Source organism: Colius striatus, chromosome 1 (genome assembly GCF_028858725.1).
Source record: "Colius striatus isolate bColStr4 chromosome 1, bColStr4.1.hap1, whole genome shotgun sequence".
Taxonomy (NCBI): domain Eukaryota; kingdom Metazoa; phylum Chordata; class Aves; order Coliiformes; family Coliidae; genus Colius; species Colius striatus.
In genome coordinates, this window is record NC_084759.1 from 158,853,016 (window position 1) to 158,880,059 (window position 27,044).

Below are 27,044 nucleotides of genomic sequence, written 5' to 3' on the forward strand. Positions count from 1 at the left end.
TGTTTCCTCCTGCCCTGTGGTACCTACTTTCCCTGGGCCAGTGTTTGTAGAGCTGCTTGTCTACCTTGCCTTGTAGATAGCGAGGGGCTTGGAAACCTCACACAAGCAAGATGTCCTGGGTTCCTTGACATGGTGCGTGTGTGCAATGCAGCCAAGCACCGTTACTCCAGTGGGTCCCCATCCTGCGGCGGTGCTTGTAGCATCCCCAGGCACCCGCCACCTTCCAGGCATGAAGAGGTGACCCAGAACTGGGCCAGAGGTGTTGAAAGTGCACTGGAATAAACCACTGAGCCTCTGCACATGAATAAGCCAGTCAGCTGTAGTTCATTACCACCTTAGTCATTGCTTTGCAAATATTTGGACTTCTGCCAGAGTTCATCAACATATTTCTGGATTCCAGGAGTGTCAAGAATTCATACCAGCTGTTCATTAGTCGCTGCTCACCACTCAACTTGCTCATACTAGGGAACACTAGTGTTTGCTTAGGGAATCAGAAAACGCACCAGCCTACCTGGCACTCCAGTCACAAAAGTTCATTAGTGGAACATTTTGAGGGACACATATATCTGGAAAATTATTTACCCAGATAGTCAGATAATGTTTAAAAAAGACCAAACCAAATGCTTCAGACTCATTTCCCAAAACTACACACACTGTGCTGCATGACTGCACTGAGTGGCTCTGACCAGGAGATCAGCAGAGGGCTGGCACTAGGCTCCTGCCTGTCACTGAATTGCCGCTCGAGGCCCTTTTGAGTGGCTATATGTCTTTTCAGGGGTACTTCAGAGCCTAAAGCCTAAATTGAGCAAGGCTCAATGAAAATAAAGCTCAGTGAAGCTCTTGCTTCACTGAATTGCTGCATCTGAGTCTGTGTCATGAGGTGACTTGCCAGCATCACCTTTTATTTGTCCCTCCTTGAAGATGAGGCTCAAATGCTGAGGTGGCTCTAAGCAGGAGCCAGATCCTTCTCAGCAGGAACTCCCATTTGATCAGACCAGTCAGAAAGCTTACCATCACTCAGTGAAAGGAGAAGGGACAGGAGGTGAAACAACATGGTTAAAACAGGTTTCTCTGCCACAGAAATGCATCAAAGTGCCCAATATGGGACTCAACCTGCAAGTCTGTTAGAGATACTCCCTGAAGACTTGCATGCTTCTGTGAGCCTTTTCTTGAAACTGAAGAGGCTTCAACAGCTGCTTCTTTCATATTTTAATTCAAAACAAGCAAATGGCCATCTCCCAGTGACTGCTAGGTGCATCTTAGCCAAAGCTGCTGCCTGTCTTGAGTCAATGCTGAGTGGTAACGTCAGCTGGGACGTCACCTCTCCCATCAGCTGGTCCTGTGTGGGTTCCCTTCTCCAAGCAGCCCTTACTGGCTTTGTTTAGTGCCAGCATCTCCTTTTGCTAGTTTCACATTCTCCCTCAGTGTTGCAGACCAATGTATGGCCCTGGCTCACTGCTGACCACTGCCCGGGGGAATTAACACGTGTAAATGGGGACAGCTTCCTTACCTTTGCTCTGGGCATGCTTATGCTGGCAGGATGGCACCTTCTGCCCTGGGCCTCCCAAGGTTATAAAAGAAGGAGGGTGACATCCAGGAGATGTCTTTGTATTAGGAGAATCTGGTGCAACAGGCAGCGTTAGGTGGTTCTGGTGTTTTGGGTGAAATGTTTGTAAATGTTGGTCATTCACAAGACATGGGTTTGGCTCTGAAATGAATATCCCAAGCATCTAGAAGTCTTTTCCATAAGTTCATTCATGCCCAACTTTGCTCAAAGATCTCAAGTGGGAAATTACTTGAGAGAAATGAAATGGTAAATGTGGAGTCCAGTGTACTAAATACTTTTGCAGATGAAAGGAAATTGCTTGTGTTACAGGGAGATAAAGAAGACAGAAAAGTAGAATTTAACTGAATGGTTGATTACCTCCAGTTGGTCCAAAGGAAAGCTTTCATTTCCCTACGACAGAAACGACAAAAGAAACTAAAAAGCACAGCCCAAGGGAAAGGAGGAAAGAAAGACATTAAAAAGCATAAGATGGTATTTCCCGTTAACGAAAGGGGCTTTTTGGAGACATAATGCTCAGAACTGCACTATAACAAGATCTCTTGTAATTTATGACAAATCTTATAGCTGACAGAAAATACTTGACATAATTCAGTTGATATTACAAAAGGTCTTTGGAACAAGCTAACACAGGCTTTAAACTTTTAACTTAAATTAAAATTCTTACACCAAGAGCCCATAAAGACAGCGCATGTCCCAGCAACATCATGAATGTTACAGTTATTGTGTGGACATATGCAGGCCAGTTGCTGGGGTTTGAAAACTGTGCTTTATTCTTTTTTAGAATAATCTTGAAAATTAACTAGGGAAAAGAAGCCCAAGCTGCATTTCGTATCCATTCTTGCTTTCAAAAATGCATGCAATCATTGTTGCTCACTGAACGCTTAAATCTGCTGTCAGACAGTTCAGTCAATCCCATCAGACATTGCTTTTCACAAGATACAGAGCTTCTGCATGCAGGAAAGCACAGACAAACCCACATAATTGCTCACTGAAAAAAAAACAGCATTGTCCCAAGACAGAAAATACAAACCACTGCCCTGAAGATGAAGACTGAGGACTAACTCTTCACAACTGTAGTCCATGAGTCAGTGTTGACTTTTCTCCAGGCTTTGTTTTGAACCTGTGCTCTTGGGTCTGCCTCCGCCTTTCTGTGCAGGCTCAGATAATTTGATTATTTTCATTGTGTCTGTATTCCTGTTCACAAAATCTATAAAAGATACTGCATTCCACATCTCCCTGCCTTTCAAGGAATAGTGAAGTTTACTCAGATTTAGTGATATATTGCTGCAGCAACAGGGAACATGCTGTAGGTTAAATAAGGCAGCAGATCAAATTGAGTATAACTTTCTGTTGGAACACTTTAGAATTTTTAGTGAAATAACTTAAAAACCATTATTTCAGACAAGTATAAAATTTTATTTCATAAAACTTACAGGAAAAAAAGTGACTTTTATTTTTGTTTCTTCCTTTTCCCTGGCCTTTCTACACTAGAAAGATGAAATAAATACAAAAGGGTAAGGGAGATACTTCAGTTTAAATCAGCAAACATGAAGGCAATATTGCCTGGAGGATGAACAGAGAAATAAAAACAACCCCTTTAATTGCCTTTAAACTGTATCAAACCCTTAAACTTGTTCTGCTCCCATCTAATCTGGAAAGGGCATTTATTGCTTGAAATGTGTTTAGAAATTATAAATTATTTCCTTAATAAAATCAGAGACATTTCAAACACTTCAATTTGTTTTTATCAAATGAAAAATCCTGTTTCATCTGACCTCATTAAACACTAGTGCTGACATGGCAGTCATCTGCTAGATACATGTATTGAGCTGATGGCTTCATTTATTTTTTTCTGTTCTTCCTTTCATCTCCTCCTTCTCCCCTTTGTTCTTTGGCGGGTTTCTGAACAGCAGCTTGTTTTTCTTGGCTGCCTCTCAGGAACGTCAGTTGACATTGGATCACTGAATCTCATCTTCTTTGATTTTAAATCTATTTTAAACCCATTAAAATTCTGAGCTGTTTGTCCTGTGGTGTTCCCTCTCCTGCCTGGTTTCCAGAAGCTCAGACATACTTCGGGAAGGGGAGTAACATGCCAAAATAACTCCCAGTTCATGGTCTGATGTATGTCCTGGCTGTCCCTTCCCTTGCGGGGTGCAGTGCACAAGGCTACTGGAGCCCATGGCTAGACCCCAGCATGAAAAAAGGACCTAAGGGCACCCCATGTCCCTGCTGGGGTTGTTAGAAACCCCTTTCCCAAAGCAACATGTTTCTGGGGGCAACAGGGTCAGACAGGGTTCAGAGATGTTGTTTCAGTCTGGAGACTTCTGTAGACATTTGTACTCCAGGTACTTATAAGGAGGTTAAGATGTCCCTGGCCTACAGGAATATCAGGCCTCATTCCCACCACCCAGATCTACAATGGTCTGTGCAGGACACGGGGAGAATTTTGTTACCTCTTTGCACCCCCTTGCACTTGGGAAATATTTCCCTTGCCAGTGGCAAGGTAGAGCCCTGACCTCCAGCCTGGCTGTCAGACTGTTTCCTTGCTGAACTTCTGACAGGTTATGTCCATGTCCCTGATCAGTTCTCACAGTCACCCCAGCTGTTAGAAATGTCTAAATTTATCCTTTAGGAAATGTGAATAAGTGGCTTCTTATCTGCTCGTATCTCTCCAGATGTTTGGGGATCTCATCTGTGAGGAATGTGCTTGGAATTTTGTCTGATGCCAGGATTACAAGGCTATAAAAAATATTCCCAGCCTTACTAACTCCTGTATCATTCTGAATTTTCCTCTTAAGCATTGCTTATCTCTCCTCATGCTTTTCTGGTGCTTTCTGTTTTTAAACCACAGAAGAACATTATCTCAGTCATAACTCAGTGCCTCAATGTCCAATCTCTGAGAATGGACGAGACCTGGTGAAAAGCCAAGTAAGCCATGAATGGAAAACTATGAAAAGATTTGACCAAAGCTGAGATATTCCCCAGAGCTTAGTGTCTGCTCTATGTCTTTAAAAAGTTTGTGATCCTGCCTGTTGCTACAGACTGTTCATTCATCTGCAACTGTGTATGTGTTTATTTGCTTCTCTCAGAAATCTTCAGTCTGCAGGTCAGCACATTCTGTTTTGTGGTCTGTAAAGACATAGAAACTGGAAATGGTAAAAGGAGTATCTCATCTATCTCACTTTCTCAGTGCTGTGATATGCCTATATCATCCATTATTATGGTTTTTACTGGAACTGGAAATCCCCTAAACTTTTATTGCTTTTTTTGTTTCGTTTTTTCCTTGCATTCACTTATGATTTTCTTTCATTCAGCTGTACACCATACTGCCTAAAGAATGTGACTCATATACTGTTGGTACACCATTGGTATTTCTCTCCAGTTGTTGTTCATCCAGATCAGACTTATCTGTCTCCCTGTCTAGCAGAGGTCTGTCGTTCACCTTCGATTCTTTTTGTAAGAATCCCTTCAGCTTGCCAGTACCTTTCCAACAAGGGGGTTCCCAAGGTGGTGAACAGCCCTCTAGGTCCCATCTAAGGAGTTTTTCTATTACAGAAAGTGTTTTAGGGTATAAGGAACACAGGCATTCATTTGTTGGGAGGCAGTGAGCCCCATCCCCCTGGTATCATAAAACTCAGGCTAAAGGACTAGGATTGAAAGGCTTAGTGGTGCTTTAGTAAGTAGGAATGCAATTTCCACTGGGACTGGGGACACGAATAGACAGAAGTACTGCAAATCTGAATGTTCTGTCATTCCTTTTTAGGCATCTTGCCACCTCTTGTCTGTATTGCCCAGAGTGAGCTGTCTGTGCTTACTGTGAGGGAATGGAGAGCCTCAGGTGCCCAGAAATGGGACTACAGAGGGGAGCATTAGCAATCCCAGACACTGGCAGGTAATTCATCATGCTACACAGATCAGTAGATCAAAGCAGTATCTACCCTACACATGCCCAAGTGTTTTCCTTTGGACTGTAATGTCCCTATCACACATATGGCTTATAGCTGCCCAAAGGACTGGTCATTCAGGTGATTCTATGTGTGTCCCTGAGTGCAGGAGTGCTGCTGATGCTCATCTAGAGCAGAGTCTCCTGTTTCATAGCCTTCGAAGGAAATGTTATTCTTATCTGTCAGAACAGCTCTGCAAACCCAGCCAATGATAAATAAATGGAAGCTATCAGGGAATTTGTTTTACCAAGTGTGCTACTACTCCTGCAGAATCATGTTTGTCATTCAGAGATTTTATGGGCACAACAGTGGAAATATGCCACTGCATTGATTAACTTCATTGTTTTCAGTTGCCAAACACAAATCTGGACAGAAAGGCAGATACAGTGGTCTTTATAACACTCCCTTAGGAGCAAAACTTTGGGCACAAAACACCACCCACTGCAGTGGAATCGGACAGTAGGTCAATCTAAGGATATGGGTAAAGCTTTGCAGAGCTGGGACCTGGCTTGGGGAATTTGAAAAGTTACTCTGTCACTGAGATACTGTACTTGTCTGGCAAGGGAGGGACTTCAAGGCTATCAATGGGACACTTTCCAAGAAGTCTAGACTCGTTTTATAAAGACAGAAAACACAAAGAGCGATTGTCTCACATTTTTCAGTTCCACAGACCACTTGGCTTTTGGACCTATGCTTTATAGCACAAAGCAAGGAATGTGATATTAGCACAGAATCTGTGCTTTATAATTTCCTTTATTATTTGATTATATGTATATAACATTCTCACACACAATCTTAGTCTAATTGGGTAAAAAATATAACAGCATGGAGAGAATAAGGGAAAAGAAAGAGATGGGGATGCAGAGGGCAGGTATGAATGACAAGTCAGGATGGGAATATAGCTAGAAATTAGGTGCAAGCTACAGGAGTGAGGTTGGTTTTGTCAACAGAAAAGGAATTAAAGACCACCACAGCAGGAAGTAAAGGATGGAGATAGGCTGCAATACAGAAAAGAAGAAAGCCTGAGACTCAAGAAGAACTGTGAGTAAGGAAGGAAGGACATCAAGAAACACAATAGAAATGAAAGCTCATTTGTTTACATTTTCAAGCCCAAACAGACCAGTTGTTTTTCTCTTAATGTTGGTGGTCTATGTGTCAGCTGATCAATTCAGGACAAGGAGGAAAAAAAGTCTCTGTCAAAGTTTTCATTCACTGAAAGATGCAGTCTGGAGTAGCTGAAAGTACTTGTGCCTTGAACACATAGATCTGCCTATAATAAGAAATAATCATACAGAACCACTGGAACAAACCACAGCAACATTTATTACTCATTTGTGATAAAGGTAAAAGTTTAAAGTCAAGCAGTAATAATATTAACACTGACTGCTACCAGTGGTGTCCTGTTGAAAATAGCAGCACATCCCCAATGCATCTTTCAGGATGCAGGACAGCTTGGTTCAAGCCCTCTCTCTGTCTACAGACATTTGTACTCTTATCTCCTACTACACTGCTCTGGGCTTTGGGAGGTGTTTTGGGATGTGCTGCTTTTGCTTGCTTTTGTTGGGACTGTGTCTCTTTGCATATACATTTACTTTGAACTTGGAAATATGTTGCTGTAAAGATGGACCGTTCTTCCTAGTGTGGTGCCCAAACCACCAAGTGACAAAGCCATCCTCTCAGGCACAGTCTCTCTGCTGCAGGAAGCAAAATTTACTAAGGAAACCTAAACAAATAAACAAAAAAACCCAACCCACTGAGAATGATTCAGCCTATAACAGGTGGTTGGTTAGGGTGCTTTCCTGAGAAAGAGATTTAACTCTGCTCAGGACAATGCTCTTAGTCATATGGTTCAGTTTCGGGTAATCCTTCCGGGAGCTCAATGATCCTTATAGATCCCTTTCAACTCAAGATATTCTATGATTCCCTGACTCAAACCAATACTTCCCTGTTCATAGGTGAGTGAACCTTTCACTCCTTCAGCTGCTTGAGGAACTTGGCATTTCAGTATGCTGAAAATGGCAAACAGCAAAATTTTCTGGGACACTAGCCAGTGACAACATCTAAGGGTATGAAGAAAAGCACTACATAAATAACAATGAAAGATGCTCAAATTTTCATTTCAAGAATAAGAAACTGTTTCAATTAGTGTTGTCCCTGCTGTTTAATCTGAGGTTGTGCAAGAATAAAACAACTCCATTTCCAATCAGATGATGAACTGAAAAAACAGCTACTGACTCAGGTCCTAGGTCTCTGTTTTGACTATCTTGACAATAATGCTTCCATGACCTTGAAAAGCTACAAAGGCACCCTGACCTTCAGTGATTTCAGAGGCCTGCCATTGAGACAGCTTGGAAATCCATGAGGATGGACAGTGTAATATCTACCAAGGACTTTCAGTAGTCTCAGTGCATGAACAAGCTGAATCGTAACTTACAAGCAATCATAACTTAAAGGGTGGTTATGCAAGCTGAACTCAAGCATGGACCCCACCAAAGGCTTCTCAGCAAATCTAGCAGAGAACCAAGTCAACAGCAATGGCAAAAAGAGCAAAATCTCCCAGTTTTGACATGTCTCAGTCTAAGCATACACAGCAACTCAACCTCCTTCTTCAAAAATCTTGTAAAAATATCCAAGTTCTCCACTGAATTAACATACCTTTGTAAGAAAAAGTGTCAGGGCTATTTATAGAATGATCTCATTTGTACAAGCTAAGTAGCATCTGGCTGGTAACTTTCCCTTTTTGTGTGCTCCTTCCTCTTCTTCCAAGTACAGTCACAACATCAAATAGTGGTACTTGAAGGAGGTAACTGTTGCCCAGCAGAAGTGGTCTTCGGCCACCAGCTATCAAAATTACCCTATAGATTTCAAGCAGAGTTTAAAGCATTCACTTTATAGAAGGATTGCCCATTGAAATGGATTTATTTGAATCCATTGGTCCTTGCTGAAAGACAAGGATGAACTATTGCACCTGGCTTGTGGTTCCTTTTACCCTTATCTGGGACCCAGGCAAGACAGATGACTTCTCAGTAGTATCCAAAGCCCATTTGCAGAAGTAATTTGGACATTTAAGACCTACCAGATCATCCTGGGTCTATGTTGGGTGAGAAGTGACTGTGCTGAGTGAAGCTGTCTTGACTTCTCTTTCTCCTCTGAGAGATCCTAAGAGGCAGCTCCTAAACCTCTTGGATAAAGGCCTGTGGGCAGCATGTCCTCTGGTAACAATCTGTCATTTTTCTGGTAAGTACTGTAAAACATCTCTGGATTCCCACATTCTTTCTGGATGTTGTGGAATCAGAGGCACAGACATCAGGACCTGGAAATCTGAGCTGCTTTGAGGAAAATGGAGATCCCCCAGAGGCTCTCTCAGGTTTCTTTCTGACCATTCTGATATATCTTGTCTTCACTGCTGCCCACAGTGTGGCTTAGAGATGCCAAAACTAGCTGTAAGCAAGAGCTTAATACAGACTCATTTAGCTTAATTGCTCCATTTTCAGAGAGATCAAAAGGCGTGAGGCTCCTGTCATCCTTAACATATGCCAGAATAAGGCAGCTGGGAGCAGTGTTACTTTGGTTGGTTCCCTGGCTGTCTTCCCACTCAGTACGTGTACTACACCCATAGATACGCTGAACAACCAGGGCCGTCATATTTAACTACCTATGAAGAATGATGTTTAAAAGTTCCCCAATGATCCAAACTTGAAAGCAGCCAAAGGGAGACTCAACTGAACACAGACTCACATGCTCAAGCTATGTGAATCCATAGCTCTGCTGCATTATGCTGCCACAACAGTACATACACAGCACGTTCCACATTTATGGGACTCTTTCAGTTTAAAGAGCTAAGAGGTCTTATATTTCCCCTTACGAGAAGCTCATTTGTTTGACTACGTGATATATTGCAGATAATTTGCTAGATGTCTGGTAGCTGTATGGAAGAAGAAATTTCCTTTTTTAGGTGTATTTTCCACTAAAACTTATGCCAGCACTTGGTGGTACTGACAACCAGTAACCTGCAGCATGGCTATGTGCACCTAGACTAGCATGAACTCTCTCTGGCACCAAGTCTTTCTACAGCATCCCAATGAGATGAATTTTACTGTAGACATTTTCCTGCACATCAGTCTCATACGGATCAAGGAACTGTAATTGTGAAATAGCTTTATACTCTGCCTATCAAAAGAGAAGAGATTATTGTCAGAGACCAGAAACAGCCATGATGTGACCCTGCATGTACATCCAGCAGAAAGTAAACAATGTCTAGAGTGGGTGGAAGGGCTGCCAAGACCCCATAGCAAAAGCAACAGCTGAGCTGAGATTTTGATACTAAAGGGTCATGGGGATAGACAGATTTCTCTAGCGTGTTGGAGATCAAGATTTTAAAGACAGCCTTGTGGTTTGACCAATAGAGTCGTCGCTGTACTTTGTATATTACTCACACCCTCCTTAGTATATACAAACTGTTTCAGATGTTTAATTTTCTTTTGGGGAAACTTAAGTCTGCTTAGATGTAAAGATCATAAAAAGGACTAATGATGTCACTGTATCACATGCATTACTTTTTACAGTTCACCTGCACAGATGCTAGTAAGTTCGCATAGGGAGAATGAGAAGTGTAGCCAAATTCAATCCCAGTCAGTTCTATAAGAATGCTAGATCTCCAGATACATAGCATGATTTATATAGTGCAGTGATGAGCATTTACCTGAGGCCAAAAAGAGGCCAGCACACCAGGATTTCTCCGTGCCCATAGGGCTGCATGGGTATCCTCTCCCATTCCCAAGAGGTTCGAGCACATCTGGAGGCTGCATTCTCCTGGGTCCCAGTATGCCTGCTCTGCTTTGCAAATCCATAAATGCTGTCTGTAAAAGTAGCATTTTGGACTCTGAGCCAACAGAACAAAAGATGGTCCTATGGGCCAGCAGAACAAATTACACCTTTTTGCATCTGTCACCGGCACAAAGGGCAAAGCTACATGTCCCTTTCACTCACGAGTGGACAAAAGGGGATAATGCAGAGCTTTTTCTTGGAGTCCCGTGGAAAGGAGCAGTATTAGCAAGAAGCCACCTAGCAGTGGGCACCTTCCACCATACTGGGACTCATCAGACAGCCCAGGTAACAAGGCTGGGACTGATAAAAATGGCTGTGACCAAGCTGATGCCTCCAAAAAGAGAGCCAAATGCAAAGACATCATCACGTAATTGTCACAAGTGAAAAAGCAAAGCAGGCAAGGAATGGACATGGACAAAGGCCAAGGTTTTCCAGCTCAGACAGCAAAATAACCCTCCCCAATTTTGCCATGAAACAGTTTCCAAATGCTTCTTTGAGCATTTCTGAACTCAAGTTTGTTAGATTTTCATCACTTGTCCTGTTCATCAGAGAGACAGAGGTACGCCTTTCTAGCCTTGCTTTCTACTAATACCATCTTTACTCCACATGAGTAGTGTTCATAACTGAAGGCTATTAAACCTCATATAATTCAAATGTAATGTGGTTCTCAAATGGTCCCACTGGTGACACATGTTCAGCAGTGAGTCAGTCTCCTGGAGGAAGCCCTGATTATCCAGTGCCTACTCCTGGCATAGGAAGTTACATTGTGAGCTTATTTTCTAAATGCATTCTGTATTTGCATCTGAGAGTCACTGTGGCTATCTCCACTTAACTACCTTTCTGTAAGCTGCAATAGGCTTGTGTGTGCACTTCAACATCAAAGTCCCATGGATCAGGTCATCATGGAAGATCTGGATGCCATGACAGTCTACAGGACACTCAGCCTGCTCGGCAGACCAGGGGTGAGGATTATGGAAGGATGATGCTTGGGAACTGAACCAAAAGGCAAAGAATAGATGTAAAAGGGAGTGGCATGACCTCACCAACATCTGTATTCCCAAAAACCTGAGCTTCTGCAAATGGGTCCTGCTAGCAAATGCTCTGATTGAGAGGCAGAAGCAAACACAGCTGTCCTGCCTCCCCTCCTGCTGGGGAAGGCAGGGAGGGAAGCACAGCATGGTGGTTTCTGTCTCTACACCTGCATTAACAGCAGCCAGCAAAGGATATCTCCCTTGGTTACTTGAACCCAGTTCTGGGGTTCTTGCTCACCTTACATCAGCAGTGAGGTAGAGCAATGCTGAGCATTATTCTCCCATCACAGTTGAGAAACAGGCTGCAGTATGTCAAGGCCAGCCAGGCATTTCTCAGAGACAAAAGATGTGCTGACCCTGCTGCACTTGGTGGCTTTCCAGCACTAGGCAGCGTCTGGACGAGCTCCCCATGTCACTTGGAGGGTGATAGAAAGGTGACAGCAGGTATCTCTATCTAACTCCTCTCCCTCTTCCCCCCAGCTCCCTCCTCCCAGCCTCATATCCTGCTGCTATGACCACGGCTGGCTGTGGGCTGCCCTCCAGCACCCTGCTCCAGGCTTTTGGGCCAGATGCCAAGGCTGAAACAAGAGCCAGTGAGGGCCCAAGAAGGCTGCATCCAGCCTTGTCCCACTGCCAGACCCGATACTGCCAGCCACGGCCGGCTGCCTCGCTGCTCCAGCCACCCTTCACCACCCCAGCTGCTCTCTCTGGCTGCTGGGAGTGTTTACTGCTGACTAGCTGCTGAAGTTGGCAGAGGTGGCATTCAGGAAGCAGCCAGCAGGTTAATCCTACCAGTAATTTGTAGCATGCAGGATGGAGTGGAGAACTGAGGTAGAGAGCTTTGCAGCCTTGGGTTTCTATGGCATTTAAATTTCATCATTGTCTTGACATCTGCATATCAATTACCCAAGAAAAGAGAGAAGAGAGAGGGGCAGAGGTTATGTGGGAGCTAAGAAAGCAGTGACAACAATAATCCCACAAGTGAAGGTCTTACTGCAAAAAATTACACTGACTGCCTACCAACACTTTCCTTTCTTTAGGAAGTCCTCCCCATCTCTTTCTCTCTTTTGCTCTGTTTTTTTTTCCTCCTGAATCCTCTGTAAATGGAGCATGGTCAGATTAGCTGGTTCCCCTTCATTCCTGCTTGTCCAAAATGGATGGGGAGAAGAGAGCAAGAAAGGGGAAAAAAAGACCCAAACCCAAACCAGCTCAAAATGCCTGGAGCCATGGCTCGTGGATAAAAAACACTTGCATGTGAAAAAATAATTGATGAGGTTTTCAAGATGCTAGAGTTTGGAGAATAAAACACCCACTCACCACTCACTTCTAGAAAGACAACAGACCCTTTAAAAAACTGTTGTTGAAACTAGGGGTTTGGGTTGGGGTTTTTTTAGCAGCAGTTGCAGAGAATGTAGTGCACCTGGAGCCAGCCCTGTGCTCTGTCAGGCAATCCCCTGCAGCACTGGACTCAGGGGTTGACCTTCCTTCCTAAAACAAATCTCGGTCAGAAGCGGGTTTGGTGCTGTTAGTCAGAGAAGTGTAGCAGCTACTGGACCTCCTGGACACTTGAATAAGCCTTAACTCTTTCATCCCTCCCAGGAATCCCAAGAGAGGTCTGTTAGGTGGAAATGATACCTGATTTGATGGCCAGGTGATGAACTCTTGCTGGAGCATGGGAAATTTTGACTAGTGCAAGGAGATCCTGTTGCACACTAAAAGGACCAATGCCATAACCAGAGGGAAAAGGATTCAAATCTTTACCAAACTAGATACTAAATGGGTTTGTTTGTGCTCAATAGAGGCATTTATTGTTACATGCAATGTGTAGAAATTGACCCAAGAGACTGCAATGGTCTCATCTTTGCCCCCACATAGAATGAGCCACAGTGAATAAGTCCAGGGTTTCTTTTTCCTCTCTTTTTCAGATCCCTTACTGACCTTTTGCATTTTTCCCCATGATGGGAAGAAATAGGGTGCTTTTCTTCCTCAGTACAGACTTCTGACAAACAGCATGCCATAATGCTTGTATGACTCAACTTACAATTACACTAAATCCTATGAAAGTGCTCCCATTCTTGCACGCACATTCATCCAGCATGCAAAATACTTGGTTCCAAAAAGTCAATCACTGGCTATAGGGAAAAGTAAGGGTTCCCTCATCCCTTGTTTTCTCCACTTGTGTGTAGGGTGATGCCTTAGATCAGAACTCATCTTCAATTGGAACTCAAGGAAATATGAAACTTTAATGAATAATTATCACTGTGGATTATCCTTTGGTTTATTTTCATACCGAAAACTTAGGAATCAAGCTATTTCAAAATATGATGAGCCAGTGAAACATTTTCATTGCTCATTTGATGACAGTTGGAAGATTTTCAGTTGTTGGCATAAAAAATGGAGAAGTGCAAGATTTATTTTAAAAGAAAGGATCAAAAATGTGGTGGCAAAACAGACAAAAAGGAGGTGGCTTCATACTCCATCCAAAATCCACTGACCTGATGTTGACTTCCATTGACTTCAGTGGACTTTGAATAAAGACCGTATTTTTTCTTGAAGCAAACTTCTATTCCTTTCAACAAAGCTCTTTTATCGTGTTTTAATGTGTATGTGCTACATTAACCTCTGTTCATGGCTGGAGGAGTGTCTCATCTCCTGAGAACAGCCACCAGGTCTGGATCACCCAAAATGTCTCTGAAGTCAAAAGGACACTTTGTGCCTATCCAGTAGACTCCTCATAGAGACAGTGTCATTGCCATCACCCACACAGTAGAATAAAGGACTAGTACTGTATCACTTGCTATTTTATGCTGGCCATCCAAAACATCGGGAAGAGGCAAAAGAGGTCAGTGAAAATTATATGGAGTAAAGCATAGCTTCCATGGGGAAAGACTCTGTATGGGAGTGTGGTGGGTCTTCTTGCACAACACAGCACACTTTGCACCAGCGTGAGGGGGACATCCTTTTGCTCTTGTGTCTCCCACCAGCAACCTACTCCTGCCCAGAGATTTTTACCTGAAAAGGCCTCTCAATACAAAATAGCTACCAAACTAAAAATAAGCATCTCTAGAGCTAAAGCACATACGTAATTGTTCAGCTGGAATTGCTGCCCTGCAGAGAGCTCTTTGTTCTGACCTCTTGTCTTCCCACCGTGTTCCATTTGAGTATCAACCCTGCTCCCAGCACAGAACTGAGCAGAACATGCCCAGCCACGGAAGAGCACTGAGCGTAGGGGGCAGGCACAAGATGGCAGATGTGACACTGCTTAAAATAGACAGGAGTGTCAGGAGGACCACGTTGGCCCCAAGAGCCTCCAGTTAAACTGTAACAGGAGTTCTGCATACTTACACAGATGCCAACTGAGACAATGGTGATCTTTGAACAAGCCTCTAGTTAAAATGTAAATCTGATCCTTTGGATTTTTGAGATTCTTACGACAAAAGTCTAAGCCAGACGGCTCTGACTGGGCAGTAGGTGAGGTATTCCCCCCATGGTTTGCTTCTAAAGTTCTCTTCACATGATAACTTGAAAATGTTAATCCTGTCATCTCTACCCTCAGCAGGGGGCTTGGGGAAAGAGATTTGCAGAGGATCCTCTCTCATTACCCAATTCAAGGATCAGGATTTCTTCATGATAGAAACGGCCAAAGGGCTTCTGCTGCCTCTCCCCAGGGATGAATATCATGCCCTTGGAGACCTCTGCCAAAGCAGCAGGCTCTACGCCTTCCTCCAGGTTACCTCCTTAGTGTCTCTGAGGAGACAGAGGGCAACCCCCAGGCCTGCCAACCCTGCTTGTTCTCCTCTAATTTACTAGGCAGAGAACATCATCACTCTTTAAAGACTTTTTCAGTGTAATTGAGAAATGCAAGCACCAAAGACAGGTGATCTTCACATTTCTGGGCCTTTCTGTCTACCTGGCTACCTACAACTACCTTGCAGGAATGACGGCTGGAAACATCCCACGAGCTTCCTTAACCAGCACTACTGTATGAACCCAAAAGCCTATGATTCTGAGGAAAGTTTAGGGCGAGGTGAACACTCCCCTCCTTGCAACTATGGAATTTTTCTCCTCCTGCACCTCAAGAGACAATACTGACAGACAAAATAAAACTGTGCTAAAACCTCTCTGCATGGTTCCTATCCTCTGGTGAACTCCTGCTAGCCGTGCAGAGCAGTGGGCAGCCATGACTGCCCTGGGGAGATGCCCACAGCTTGTGGCCATGCTCAGCTCCGTGGGGGCATTCACTGAGCCACCAACTTGGTTGCACTCATGGATGCATGTTCATGCCAGTGACCGAGAGCCAGGAAGAGGATGTCAGGTGGATCTGAGCTGCCTATGGACAGAGTTGCAGACAGTGGAGCCTCCAACAAGTAAACCAAATTCATCTAGGAAGAGCAAAGAGATTTTGTCAGGTTGCAGGGCATGAAAAAAGATGCAGATCAATTTTTCAGCTTATGAGGACGAAGGCACGTGAACCAGCAATATCACGAAGGACCAGGCTTGCGCTACAAAGGTGAGGGCAGTTCATCAGCACTCAAATCTTTGGATATTCAAGCTGACTTTTGGATGTTCTGCCTGAGGTTATCTGGAAATTTTCATTTGTTCTCTCCATTTTTCTATGCAATATATCTGTTTTGGCAATATCTTGATTTTGTTTTACAGTTTTCCAGCCCATATCATCTCCTTCTCTCCTGCCTCAGGGACTTACTTCTCCAGAGCTGTCCTCTGCCCCAGCCAGCCCCATCTCTCCTTTCAAGGCAATTAGTCCTCCTGCTCATGAACCTCAACCTGCCCTATGCTCCTGATACCAAGCTGGTTGACACAGTAGTCTGAGCTCTTTCTCTGGGCCACCCAGACTTGTCACTCCATGACAGACTTATCACTTGGCAATTTTGATGTAGGAGGAGCTATGAGTGATGAGTTAGAGTGGAGAAAATTCCTCATCTGTGACTTGCACTTTTCCTTTCCTAGCCCTGCTGCAATCTGGCTGTAACAACACAACCCCCCTTGTGATTCCTCAGCAACACATCACCCTGTCACGAGACACGAGGCAGAAGTCCTCCAGGACATCTTTTCCCTCCATGGCTACTGCTGTGAGGAGGCTCAGAAGCGTGGATGCAGCCCTCGACATGACAGGCAGGCCACAGGACAAACTCCTGAGTAGCCTTCAGGTAGCTGTGGGGGCTCTACGGGTGCCTGAGGGCTGGAAGTCCGTGTCTAGACGCATTCATCTGGAGGGCAGAGAAAATGACAGTGGTGACGCAAGCAAAGTGCTTCTCTGTACCTTTTAAGGTATAGCTATAAGGATAAAACCGCTCCGTGAGTCACATCTTTGACTGCTATCAGTAGATTATGGACTAAATACCTCTCATGCAGCATTCTGGTGATGACATAACGCTGAGCAGCCCCAAATGTGCAGAGTGCTCTTGAAAAGCACTGCAGAAGGCAGCATGATGGCGTTGAGATACCATTACGCTGAGTTTTTTAAAAGAGAAGTTCTGATGTTGTCAAAGTTCAAAGTGCAGAGAAAGAAGTACGAAGCATTCGGTAACACAGCCTCCTTCCCTCCCAGGTTAGGTGCAGCTAAGTGAAAATAAAAACACGGCTGCTCAGAAGCGCACCACCGTGTTCTCCTCAAAGGGTCACCTCTGACACACGTAACCGCACCTTTTCCTAGTTTGAGAGCCCCAAACTTCTGTTAGAGTAGGGTGGCAAGTTCTGTGGAACCGATCAGACTACAGGGGACTTGCCGGCTCTCCAAAACCGTGGCTCACTGTGGGCTGAGCCAAGGACTGCCGAGCAGCAGCCGAGAAGGGAAAACCTTTCACGCTTACGTGTGGCTGCCGGCACAGTCAGCAAAGCCCGAGACACGTTCCAAGCTCTGCGCGACCCGGTGCCGCTCTCCGTGCGGAGGACGGCTGCGTTGCTCCCACCCGCTCCGCTCCGCCAGGGCGCGGGTGTCTCTCCCCGTCACCGGGCTGCGGGGGTGCGTGAGGCGCCCTCGGCTGCAGTACCGCGCCCGGCCGCGCACCGGCGGCCGCCCCCCGCGGCGGGGCCGCCCCGGCGGGGATGGCGGGGGGAGCGGAGGGCGGGGCGGCGGCGCGGCGGGGCGGGGCGCGGGGCGCCGCGCGGCGGGCGGCGGGCGGCGGGGCGGCGCGGTGCGCGGCGGGCGGCGGGGCGGCGCGCGCCCGCCCGCCGGTGCCGCGCGTGGCGCTGATGCCGCGCGGGGCCGGTCGCGCCGCGGGGCGGCGGGGCGGGCGGCGGGGCGCGCGGCCATGGGGCGCGGGACGTGGCTGGCGTTGCTGCTGGGCGCCGCCGCCGCCGCTGCAGGTGGGTCGCGACCGGGCGGCGCGCGGCGCGTTGCGGCGCGGTGGGCGCGGGGCCGAGCGTGCCCGCGCGGACGTGGGTGCGGCTCGCGTGTCTGTGCGGGCAGGGGTGCCCGTGGGTGTCAGGCAGCGGCGTGCGCACCGCACGCACACCCGAACGCCTCTGAACGCGCGTGTCCGTGCACACGCACATAGGCAGTGCGTGCGCCTGCATGTCCGTACGCGCCCTGCACGCGTGTGTCCGCGCGTGCCCCGCGCGCCGGTGTGCGGCACAAGCACGCGTACGGGGACGGGCCGGGGCTGCGCCCCCCGGCCCGCCAAAGACAAAGGGGGTCCAGCCGCGTCGCGCCGCGCCGAAGCCGCCTCTGCCCGCCGGGGCTCCGGCGGGATGCGCGGCGTGGTCGAGGAGGCTCGTCCCCGAGACAGGGGAGCCGGGGGATGCCGTGGGAGAGCGGGGCTCGGGCGCTGAGCGCTGCGGGGACAGCGGAGGAAAGACACCGCGGGCTCCGCGAGCGCTGTCCCGGGCGGCGATGCCCCGACACGTCGGGAGGCAGCGGGCAAGGCGGGTTTCAAAGCCTCTTCCCTCAGCATAAACACTTTGCGCTCGGATCTGCCGGTAACGGGGTCCTGCCGCGCCGCTGCGGGGACGATTTGGCATAAATATTTTGCATAACGCTTCCATGGCCGGGTGCAAGCCCAGTGCCAATTTTCTTCTTTAAAAAGAAAGAAGAAGAAAAAAAAAACCACATTGGAAACAAACATTTAATCAGACACCAGATAGAAATGAAACATCACAAGGCAAGTGTTGCTCATGAGCTTAAGCAGGAAGCATATGATTTTCCATGGATGTTTTACAGGTGAGTCATGGTATTCGTTGCATGCTCTTACTCATTTGTGAAGATCCCAGTCTGGTGGCCTGTACAGTAGATAGGATGGGAGTACTGAGTTAGGCAGGTTTGCTAAGTGCAACTAAGGAAAAGCATCTTTTCCCAGACTGCAGCAAAGCAGTCAAGAGCTTGTGGCTGACGGCATGGAGACCTTTGTGCTCTCATTTATCCTTTTCCTGAATTCCTGGGGCAGCCAGCATTAAGGCTAGAAAGCTGTCTCTTTTCATAACAGGCAATGCTCTGCATCCCTCCTGCAACTGTTTCCAAATCAAGTGAAAACAAACACCCTTTCAAAGAGGGTTTCCTCTCTCCCCTTCCCATTCCCGGGACAGGAAGCGGGATCTGTGCCAGCAGCATTTCTTAAAGCCTACGGAAGCCAAGGTCCCTGGCCTCAGGTGAGGAAGGGACCCTCTGTCCGTGGCCTGAAGACAACTGCAGCCCGTAACTGTCTGTGACTCGAGCTGGAAGCAATTGAAGACTCTCAGCTCCCAGCATCTCACATGAGAATTTGGTAGTCCCAACCCCTCCTGGCTGGACTTAGGCAGAGGTTTGCCCAGGGACAGCTATGCTCATCCCTGCTGCCACCACAATCCCCAGTCATCAGGAAACCTCCCATTGACTGGATCTTCCTCCACTGCCTCCCCGGGAGCAGTCATCAGTGGTGTGCAAAAACCAACGGGATTTGATGAACACAAACATTCATCTTGACCTGTCTCAGGGAGCTGACTGAACCCTGCTCTTTTTACCTCTTCCCAAATCTGCTTTGCAATCCAGCAATTGAGGGAACCACAGTTAGTGTTCATCTATTTGTTTAGCAGCTGACTGTGCTGTGTTACACGTAGCCAAAGAATCCAGGAAAGCAGCCAAAGACATAAATTAGGCCGACTTGTGGCAAGCCTAACTGATAATATGATAATAGCGCTTACTTACCTACCCCTCAGGAGAGCTGTGTAGGTTAGTTAATGTTTATACAATGCTTTGAAAAGGATGTTCAGGAGATGTAAGTGATATTACATGAATTTTACAGTTACATTTGTTTACTTTTTCAGAGTAAAAGTGTTCTGCACAGTTAATATAGATTATCTCAGACAGTGTTACCAGGTCCCTGTGGGAAGCTAACTTGACTGAGAATTTCTTGTTCACTAAAAATTTCCCAAGGCTACTTCCAAGGATTCAGAAGTGCTTTGTAATGGGTGTGTAACAAGCACTTATGCACCCATAACAAACATCTGTTCCAAATAGTAGGTGTAGAAAACCTGTATAGACCTTGGGTGGTAGAAACATTTTCTTTCCAGACTGTTTCTTGAGGAACAGAAAGAGTGGGAAATGCTGTCAGACTCCAAAAGCTTAACCTTTGCTAGTGCATAGTATAGGTTAATTGCAGCTATGACACAGTAGACAAAAGCTGAATAAACCCCAAATAAAAGATTTATTGGATGGTAACCTGAAATGACCTTTGGACGTAACAAAAATGCCAAGAAGAAGCCATAATAATCGGTGCACAAAGCTAACTATGTATGACTGGCCTGGTGATAAAGAAGACATTATGCACCTCAAATGGTTTGGCCTGTCCACATCCAAGTCATCAGAGTTTTGGGGTTTTTTTTAATGTTAAACAGATACAGTTCATCAAATACAGCCTTGACCTACTGCTACATTTATTAATAAAGAGATGGAGAGCCCCTAATCAAACATTCCTGCACCAGAAGAGTTACATTGCAGATGGTTTCACACCAAACCCCGTGGTGATTTTCTTTTCCTTTGACACTTAAACTGTGGCTTTTTAAATTGTCATGGCTTCCAGAGAAACTTGAACAAAACCCACAGAGCCTCAGCTGCAAGGCAGCTTGCCAGCATCATTTCAACGAAGGATTGTTTTATTTTTTTTCCCATTTACACACATCAGTGACAGCTTTCCCAAACTTCAGCAGTGCTTTGATTCAACCCTGACCTCGGCAGCAATTTGGGACCATGGAGAGGTTTGGGGTAGGGATGAAGGGATAGTAAAAGGTGTGAAGATTTGTGGAGGTATTCCTACCAACTCTCACACCTCTGACACCAAATCTGCTGCATGGTGAGTTCGGCTCAGCAATGTTCTTCCTCTGTGGCCATCTTCAATGGCATGCTACCTCAGCTGTCCCAGTGTCATCAGCAGCCCATCTTTCTTGTGCTTTCTTCCCCTTCCCCAGGACCGTCTGGATACCCTTGGAGGCCTTGGGGCAAGGGTGGCACACCCATGGTCACTGCTCCCAAACCTTCAGCTCTGCTGTGGGTCCCGTGGAGCACAAGGCATCTCTCCTGCCTGCAGCCTTTCTCTGCAGCTCTTGGTAGGGTTTTTCCCAAGTGCAAGGAAGCCCTGAGGGTTTCTTCATTTGTTTTGCTGTTACAGACATGCTGAGCTCCACAGAGGGGGAAGCAGTGCCACGCTCTCCCCCAGCCCCTCTGGGGCTTGGAAGGTAGTGGCAGCACATGGTCTTGGCAGGGGCAGCATCCCCTAAAAGCGTTCAGTGAGGCACATCTGCTTCTGACAGGGCAGTGTGCCTGCACCTCGGGAGCCAGCTTCAGCCTCCCCATCTCTGCCTTGCAGGTCTGGGTGGCGCAGCAGGAGTGGGCAGCCCCTGTGAGAAGGCTTGCAACCCCCGCATGGGCAACCTGGCGCATGGACGAGCACTGCACACCAAGACAGCCTGCGGGCTCCATGCCACTGAGCCCTTCTGCACCCACACCGAGGACGCCCAGCGCCGCTGCCGGCGTCCCACCTGCGGCCGGTGCAGCCAGGCCCACGCGGGGCTGGCCCACCCGCCTGCCGCCATGGCCGACTCCCCGTTCCGACTGCCCCGCACCTGGTGGCAGGCGGCCCAAGACGCTCCCAGTGAGACCATCCAGCTGGACCTGGAAGCTGCCTTCTACTTCACCCACTTGATTTTGGTCTTCAAGTCGCCCAGGCCGGCCGCCATGGTGCTGGAGCGCTCCCAGGACTTCGGCAAGACGTGGAAGCCTTACAAATACTTTGCTGCTAACTGCTCGTCCACCTTCGGGCTGGAGGATGACGTGAGACAGAGAGGAGCCATTTGCACTTCCAGATATTCAGGTCCCTTCCCCTGTACCGGAGGAGAGGTAGGTCTGCCAGGGTTGGGAAAAGAAAGCCCTTGCTTCAGATCCCCTTTTCCTCTGCAATCTCTGTTCTGGCATTTACACTTCATATTTTACCAAACCAGCCTCCTTTGTCACCTAATTTATTTCACCAGGTCAATTAACACAGTTCATTCCTAGGTGATTTAGGCACCGCTCTGCCCCTCACTTTGCTGAGCTCATTAACATCTCTTTCCTGAAAAACTCTTCTCCCCTCACCTGATGAGACCTCACCTGTGACTGCAAACAGGGTGGATGCTGCCGGTTCCTTGGGAAAGCCAAAGGAAACACTCTAGATGGTCTTCTTCAATCCTTGCACTTATGTGGTTTTGAGGTGATGCAAATCCCTCTGACTTTAACCAAAATGCAAGTGTGTTTAATGTTATGGCCATCAGATTCACTTTATATAGTGACTGCCTTCACTGAGAAGTGTGTAACCGTTGAAAATAGCTACTGACCACATTGAAGTACTGTTCCCAGGAGACACATTAGCCAGGTAATTAAAAAACCTTCCCTCTGTACACACTTATTTGCATGGGAAACAAGCATGAAAAAATGAAGACGAGCATCATGTTTGCTAAGAGGAAAAAATAAATGTGAAAAGTAGGTGTGCAAAAGACTGTTTACAATAACTGAAATAGCAGAAGATGCACTTAGAGGTGCTGCCAACAATACTCTTCCCTTTGATACCTAAATCTGTTCCGTGGCACTGAAGCCCTCCCTCCCCTGGGAGCCACAGCTGCAGGGCTGCCTTCCAGGTCCCCACTCTTGGGGAGGCATTTCCATTGGGCCCCAGAGACCAACTCTGGCCTTTAAAAGATGCTCCCTCTAGTGGCCTAATTTAATGAGCTGGTCTGAAAGTTTCATCAAAGTTTGAATTCCCCTCTGAACTAGCACAGAGCAAGTCCAATTAGTGAATCAGGGGTTCGGTTATATCACTGTAGTTCTGATGAGAACTGGTTTTGAGCTGAAAGCCCTGTCCTTGGAGACAAACATTCCTGTTTGAGAAAAGTCACCTGTTCAGGCCCCTGTGCAATCATTTGGGGTCGCTTCTCTGGCTAGAAAGCCATTCTCTGTAGAAACACCAAGAGCTGTTTGTTCACCAAAGTGCATCTGTTAGCTGTGTCTCGGGAGGCAGACAATGTCCTGCTTTAGGAGAAGCTTCTCCATACTCTCGTCAGCTCAGAAACAAGGATCTCCAAACCTGCCAGCCAGACACAGGATGGTTGTTTTGTTAGCCCAACAAAGGGTTTACATTAGATGTCTGGAGAGAGAAAGAGCTCTCTTTCTCTTGTCTCCTGCCTTCTTTTGTTTGTGCTCCCAAAACACTGCCTGAACTTCCTTTCACAGTGAAATATTTAAAGGGACTTTTAAGAAAGATGGATGAAGACTTTTCACAAAGTCCTGTTCTGGAAGAACAAAGGACAACATTTTCAAACTGAAATTTATTTAGACTGGATATAAGGAGGACATTTTTCACAATGAGAGTGGTGAGATATTGGAGAGAGGTGCCCAGAGAAGCTATGGCTGCTCCATCTCTGAAAGTGTTTAAGGCCAGGTTGGATGGGGCTTTGAGCAATATGGTCTAGTGGAAAGTGTACCTCCTCACAGCAGGGAAATTGGAACTAGATGGTCTTTGAAGGTCTTTTGCAACCTAAACCATTCTGTGGTTCTAAACTGGGGCTAACCACAAAGTGAGACCTACAAAAGAAAGGATGGATGTACCCCACTGGGAATTTTCCAGGCACTCAGCCTCTTATATCCCACCCCCTGAATCATAAGGCTGTGCTAGCCTGTGATACAAGGCAAGGACTGAAATCTATAGCTTTTAGGCCAGCCTGTGGTGCTCTGATTTGCACACTTTCTTTTTCTACTATCGCAGGGATGAGAAACCCAGAGCATCATTCAGGGCAGCGTTCACCTTGTTTGTGCTGGGTCCCAAGGTAGGTAACACCCTGGTGCAATTTTCACTGTGGTCACCCCCATGATGAGGGCTGTGCCCAGTGAGAACCTGTTCAAGTCCTGACTTTGGGCTGGCTCCTCTACAGGTTGGTGCAGTGCTTGAGGAGAGCAGGATCAATATTTTATGTGTCTCAAGAAGAAAAGGATTGTGGTGTCATTTTGTGCATTTGAAGTATCATGCTCCAAAACCAGACCATTTAACAAGCTTGCTTCTGTGGGATCTCTTTTTTTTTGGCATAGCTTTGGTCTGTTATCGTGAAGAAGCTATAAAAGTTAAGATCATTTAAGTTAAGATTATTACAGATTTTAAACAAATGTTGAGTCCAAGAGACTGGAGCTTATAAGATTTTATTTATATGGCACACTTCAGCGCCCTTCACTTAACCACCACTTTTACCTGGAAAGTAATAACAGCAGCTCTCTGGTGACCAGATGGCAAGCCTGCATGCTTAGCAAATATCACATTTAATTTATTACAGTGTGCTACATTCCAGCAATTACTTGTAACTGCCAATAGCAACATGTATCTCACCTAAAGAAACATCAGAGTTTTGTGTTCTGTTTGGAGTTCTGCTGTGCTTTACTCCCACTTCTGGTAACATCTAATTTCAGACATATGGAAACCGTAATTTTGCTTGAAACAGTGGTTTCAAATATGCAGTCATCTGAAATGGCCAAGTCTGAAGGATATTATTTGATTGCAGCTTGGTTGTTGCAGTTTTACTTAAAGCACAAACACAAATTCCTCCAGCACTACTGGATTTCTCTTTTAACTTTGTTCAGAGGTTTTTGACTATGACGTAAGGACTGTAACCTGTGATTCAAACTGCATATCACACTGTCTGTGCACCACTTTATCCTGCTTCAAACATTTCAAGGCCACATGTGGGTTTGCAGGCACAGAGCCAGGGCTTGCAGAACGTAGCAGGATGGTAGGGGATGGTGGGATGTCTTGATCCTGGCTACCCATCCCCTTGGATGAGCAGTTTGCTTCAGGGGAGGCCTCGGGAGATGGTGGCTCACCCCAGATGGCAGCAGAGCTTGGCACAGACCTGTGTCTGGTTGGGCTCTTGGCTTCTGGCTTTGTCAGTGATGCTGATCTACCTACATTTCTACCCATCACTATGAAGCCTATGAGCCCTATTTCAAGGCAGCAGCATGCAGAAGCTCACAGTGCTCGGGCTTAAAGCCTCTTTTCTATAAATCACCTGTGTTAATTTGGAGCAGAGGTGTATCTGCTTCCATTTTTATTGAAAAGAGAGATCAATCTTTTTCAGTTTTTTTCTGCCATTGTCATCACGAGTCATTCCTTAAATGCCTAGTTCAACTCTTAAGACAAAAATCCTTCCTCATCACAACTTGCCATGATTTTGATCTTGAGGAGAGTTATGATAGCCCAGAAAGCAAGCTGGCAAGCCTCTGGGTTCATTTCAAAGATCCAGAGCTCAAAGCTGATAGTGAGAGACGTTGAAATGGCTCTGTGAGATGCCTTTTGTCATTTTTCTGTAGTAGGGAGGTTCTGGGCTTCCCTTTGCAGTGATGAGACTGGAGTAGTGGAGAGCACTGGTGGAGTGATCTGAGCTTGGAGCGTGGCACTGTGCCATGATCATGAAATCATGAAATCATGAAGTCATAGAATCATTACAGTTGGAAAAGACCTTTAAGATCATCGAGACCAACCACCAACCTCACCCTGCCAAGTCCATCACTAAACTAAACTATGTTCCTCAGCACCTTATCTATGCATCTTTTGAATATCTCTAGGGATGGTGAGTCCACCACTTCCCTGGGCAGCCTGTTCCAGTGCTTAATAACCCTCTCAGTGGAAACCCTCTTCCTAATGTCCGATCTAAACCTCCACTGGTGCAGCTTGAGCCCATTTCCTCTTGTCCTATCATTCATTACACCAAGCTGGGTACCATCACAGCAGCAGGAGCCAGAAGATGTAATCTCACATGCCAAGCATGACATTTGGCAGGTCTCCTGATGGGCAGAGTTGCCTTGGCAAGGATTTGGCAGGTCTCTCCTCTTCTTTGCTACCTGTCCCTGATGCTACAAAACCACTGGGCGTGATTTTGCTCTGCTTTGGATGCATCTGAGTCCTCCACTCTGAAACAGGCATAAACTGGAGGATCAACAGCCCAATGGTGGGAAGGAAAGGACAGATATGGACAGAACTGTAGAGGAAAGAGGTTGAGGGCTGCATGGCATGGTCCTGATGTCAGGAGCACTGCAGTGACGCCTCGGGTTTTGTCTTCAATGATTCATAGCCAGCACGTGCTCAGAGATTTTGCCAAGCTAAGCCCCATGCCAGACAAGCAGCCTGGCTGTAGTCTGGCCTCATGCAAAGAAGAACCACCCTTTCAGCAGCCAGGAAAGCAATTACTTCTCTGCAGGGATCTAGGAGCCAAACAAAACAACTGAGCCCCTCTTGGGTAGAGAATGGAGGAAAAGGGGCAGATGGTGGGCGCCCGCCTCCTGCCCTGGCATCCCCAAGCACTCACTGCATCCAGCTTTGAAATCCACCCGCAGGCTGGCACTGCTTTCAAGAGCTCTCACTGTCCAACACCCAGGGCCAGGCTGGCCCCAATCCTGGGACCAGTCCAGTACAGGGGAAGGAGAAGGAAACCTCAGTACAACTAGTCTGGGTTTCTAGCAAACTTGAAACATCTGCAGCACTCTGGGTTTGCAGCACTCTGAAGGCGATGAGAAGCTCCTTCCCTGTCAGGGAATAATTTTGGATTAGCTGTATGCAGAGGATTCACTAAAGACTTTACTCATGCTTAATTTAGTGAATATATTATTTCAGAGCAGCAGTTTGTTTAGCATGGGCAGAAGCCTTTAAATGCTGGCCTTGTATCATCAGTGTTTTAAGAGAAAGGCTAAGGCCAATTTTAGCCTGGATCATATGAATGTGCTACAAATCCAGAGTATTTCCACTGTTTTCCAGGGTGTAACCCTTCAGCCATGTTACTGCAAGGAAAATCAGAACTGGATTTATCAGCCAAACCTAATCTGATATAAGTAAACAAGATGCAGAAACAAACTCTTTCAGCTTCATGCTCAGACAGGAATGCCAATTTTATTAGTATGCATAAAAGGTATCTTCCATCCCATAGTTCAGCTCATATTAATATTGCTTCTTCAACACTCTAATCTCAAAATTATCCTCGGCTAGAGTTCACTGTTAAGGGCTCATTGACAAGGGGCCCTTAGCAGATGTTAATTCCTTAACCGTGAGCGAGAGTGACTGTCCACTCTGCAATGCAATTATCTCATTCACTTTACATTCCCATCTGCGGTCAATTCAGATTAGCTCGCCTGAGTGTCACCATTTTGACAAGCTCCAGGATAAAAGGACTTACTGAAGC

At 46.4% G+C, this 27,044-nt stretch overlaps 1 protein-coding gene across 3 annotated transcripts in view; it reads left to right on the forward strand.

Moving 5' to 3' along the window:
• Positions 1-17,615: 17,615 nt before the first annotated feature.
• NTN4 (netrin 4) overlaps positions 17,616-27,044 on the forward strand; it is a 44,649-nt gene continuing 35,220 nt past the window's right edge. For 2 of the 3 annotated variants that reach the window (XM_062015273.1, XM_062015281.1), the window contains exons 1-2: positions 17,616-17,696; positions 21,167-21,696. In XM_062015273.1, the coding sequence (XP_061871257.1) occupies positions 17,642-17,696; positions 21,167-21,696 (585 nt within the window). In that variant the 5' untranslated portion in view covers positions 17,616-17,641. Of the gene's footprint in view, positions 17,697-18,372; positions 18,550-21,166; positions 21,697-27,044 lie in introns of those variants that run through there. The other variant, XM_062015289.1, reaches the window with a different exon arrangement.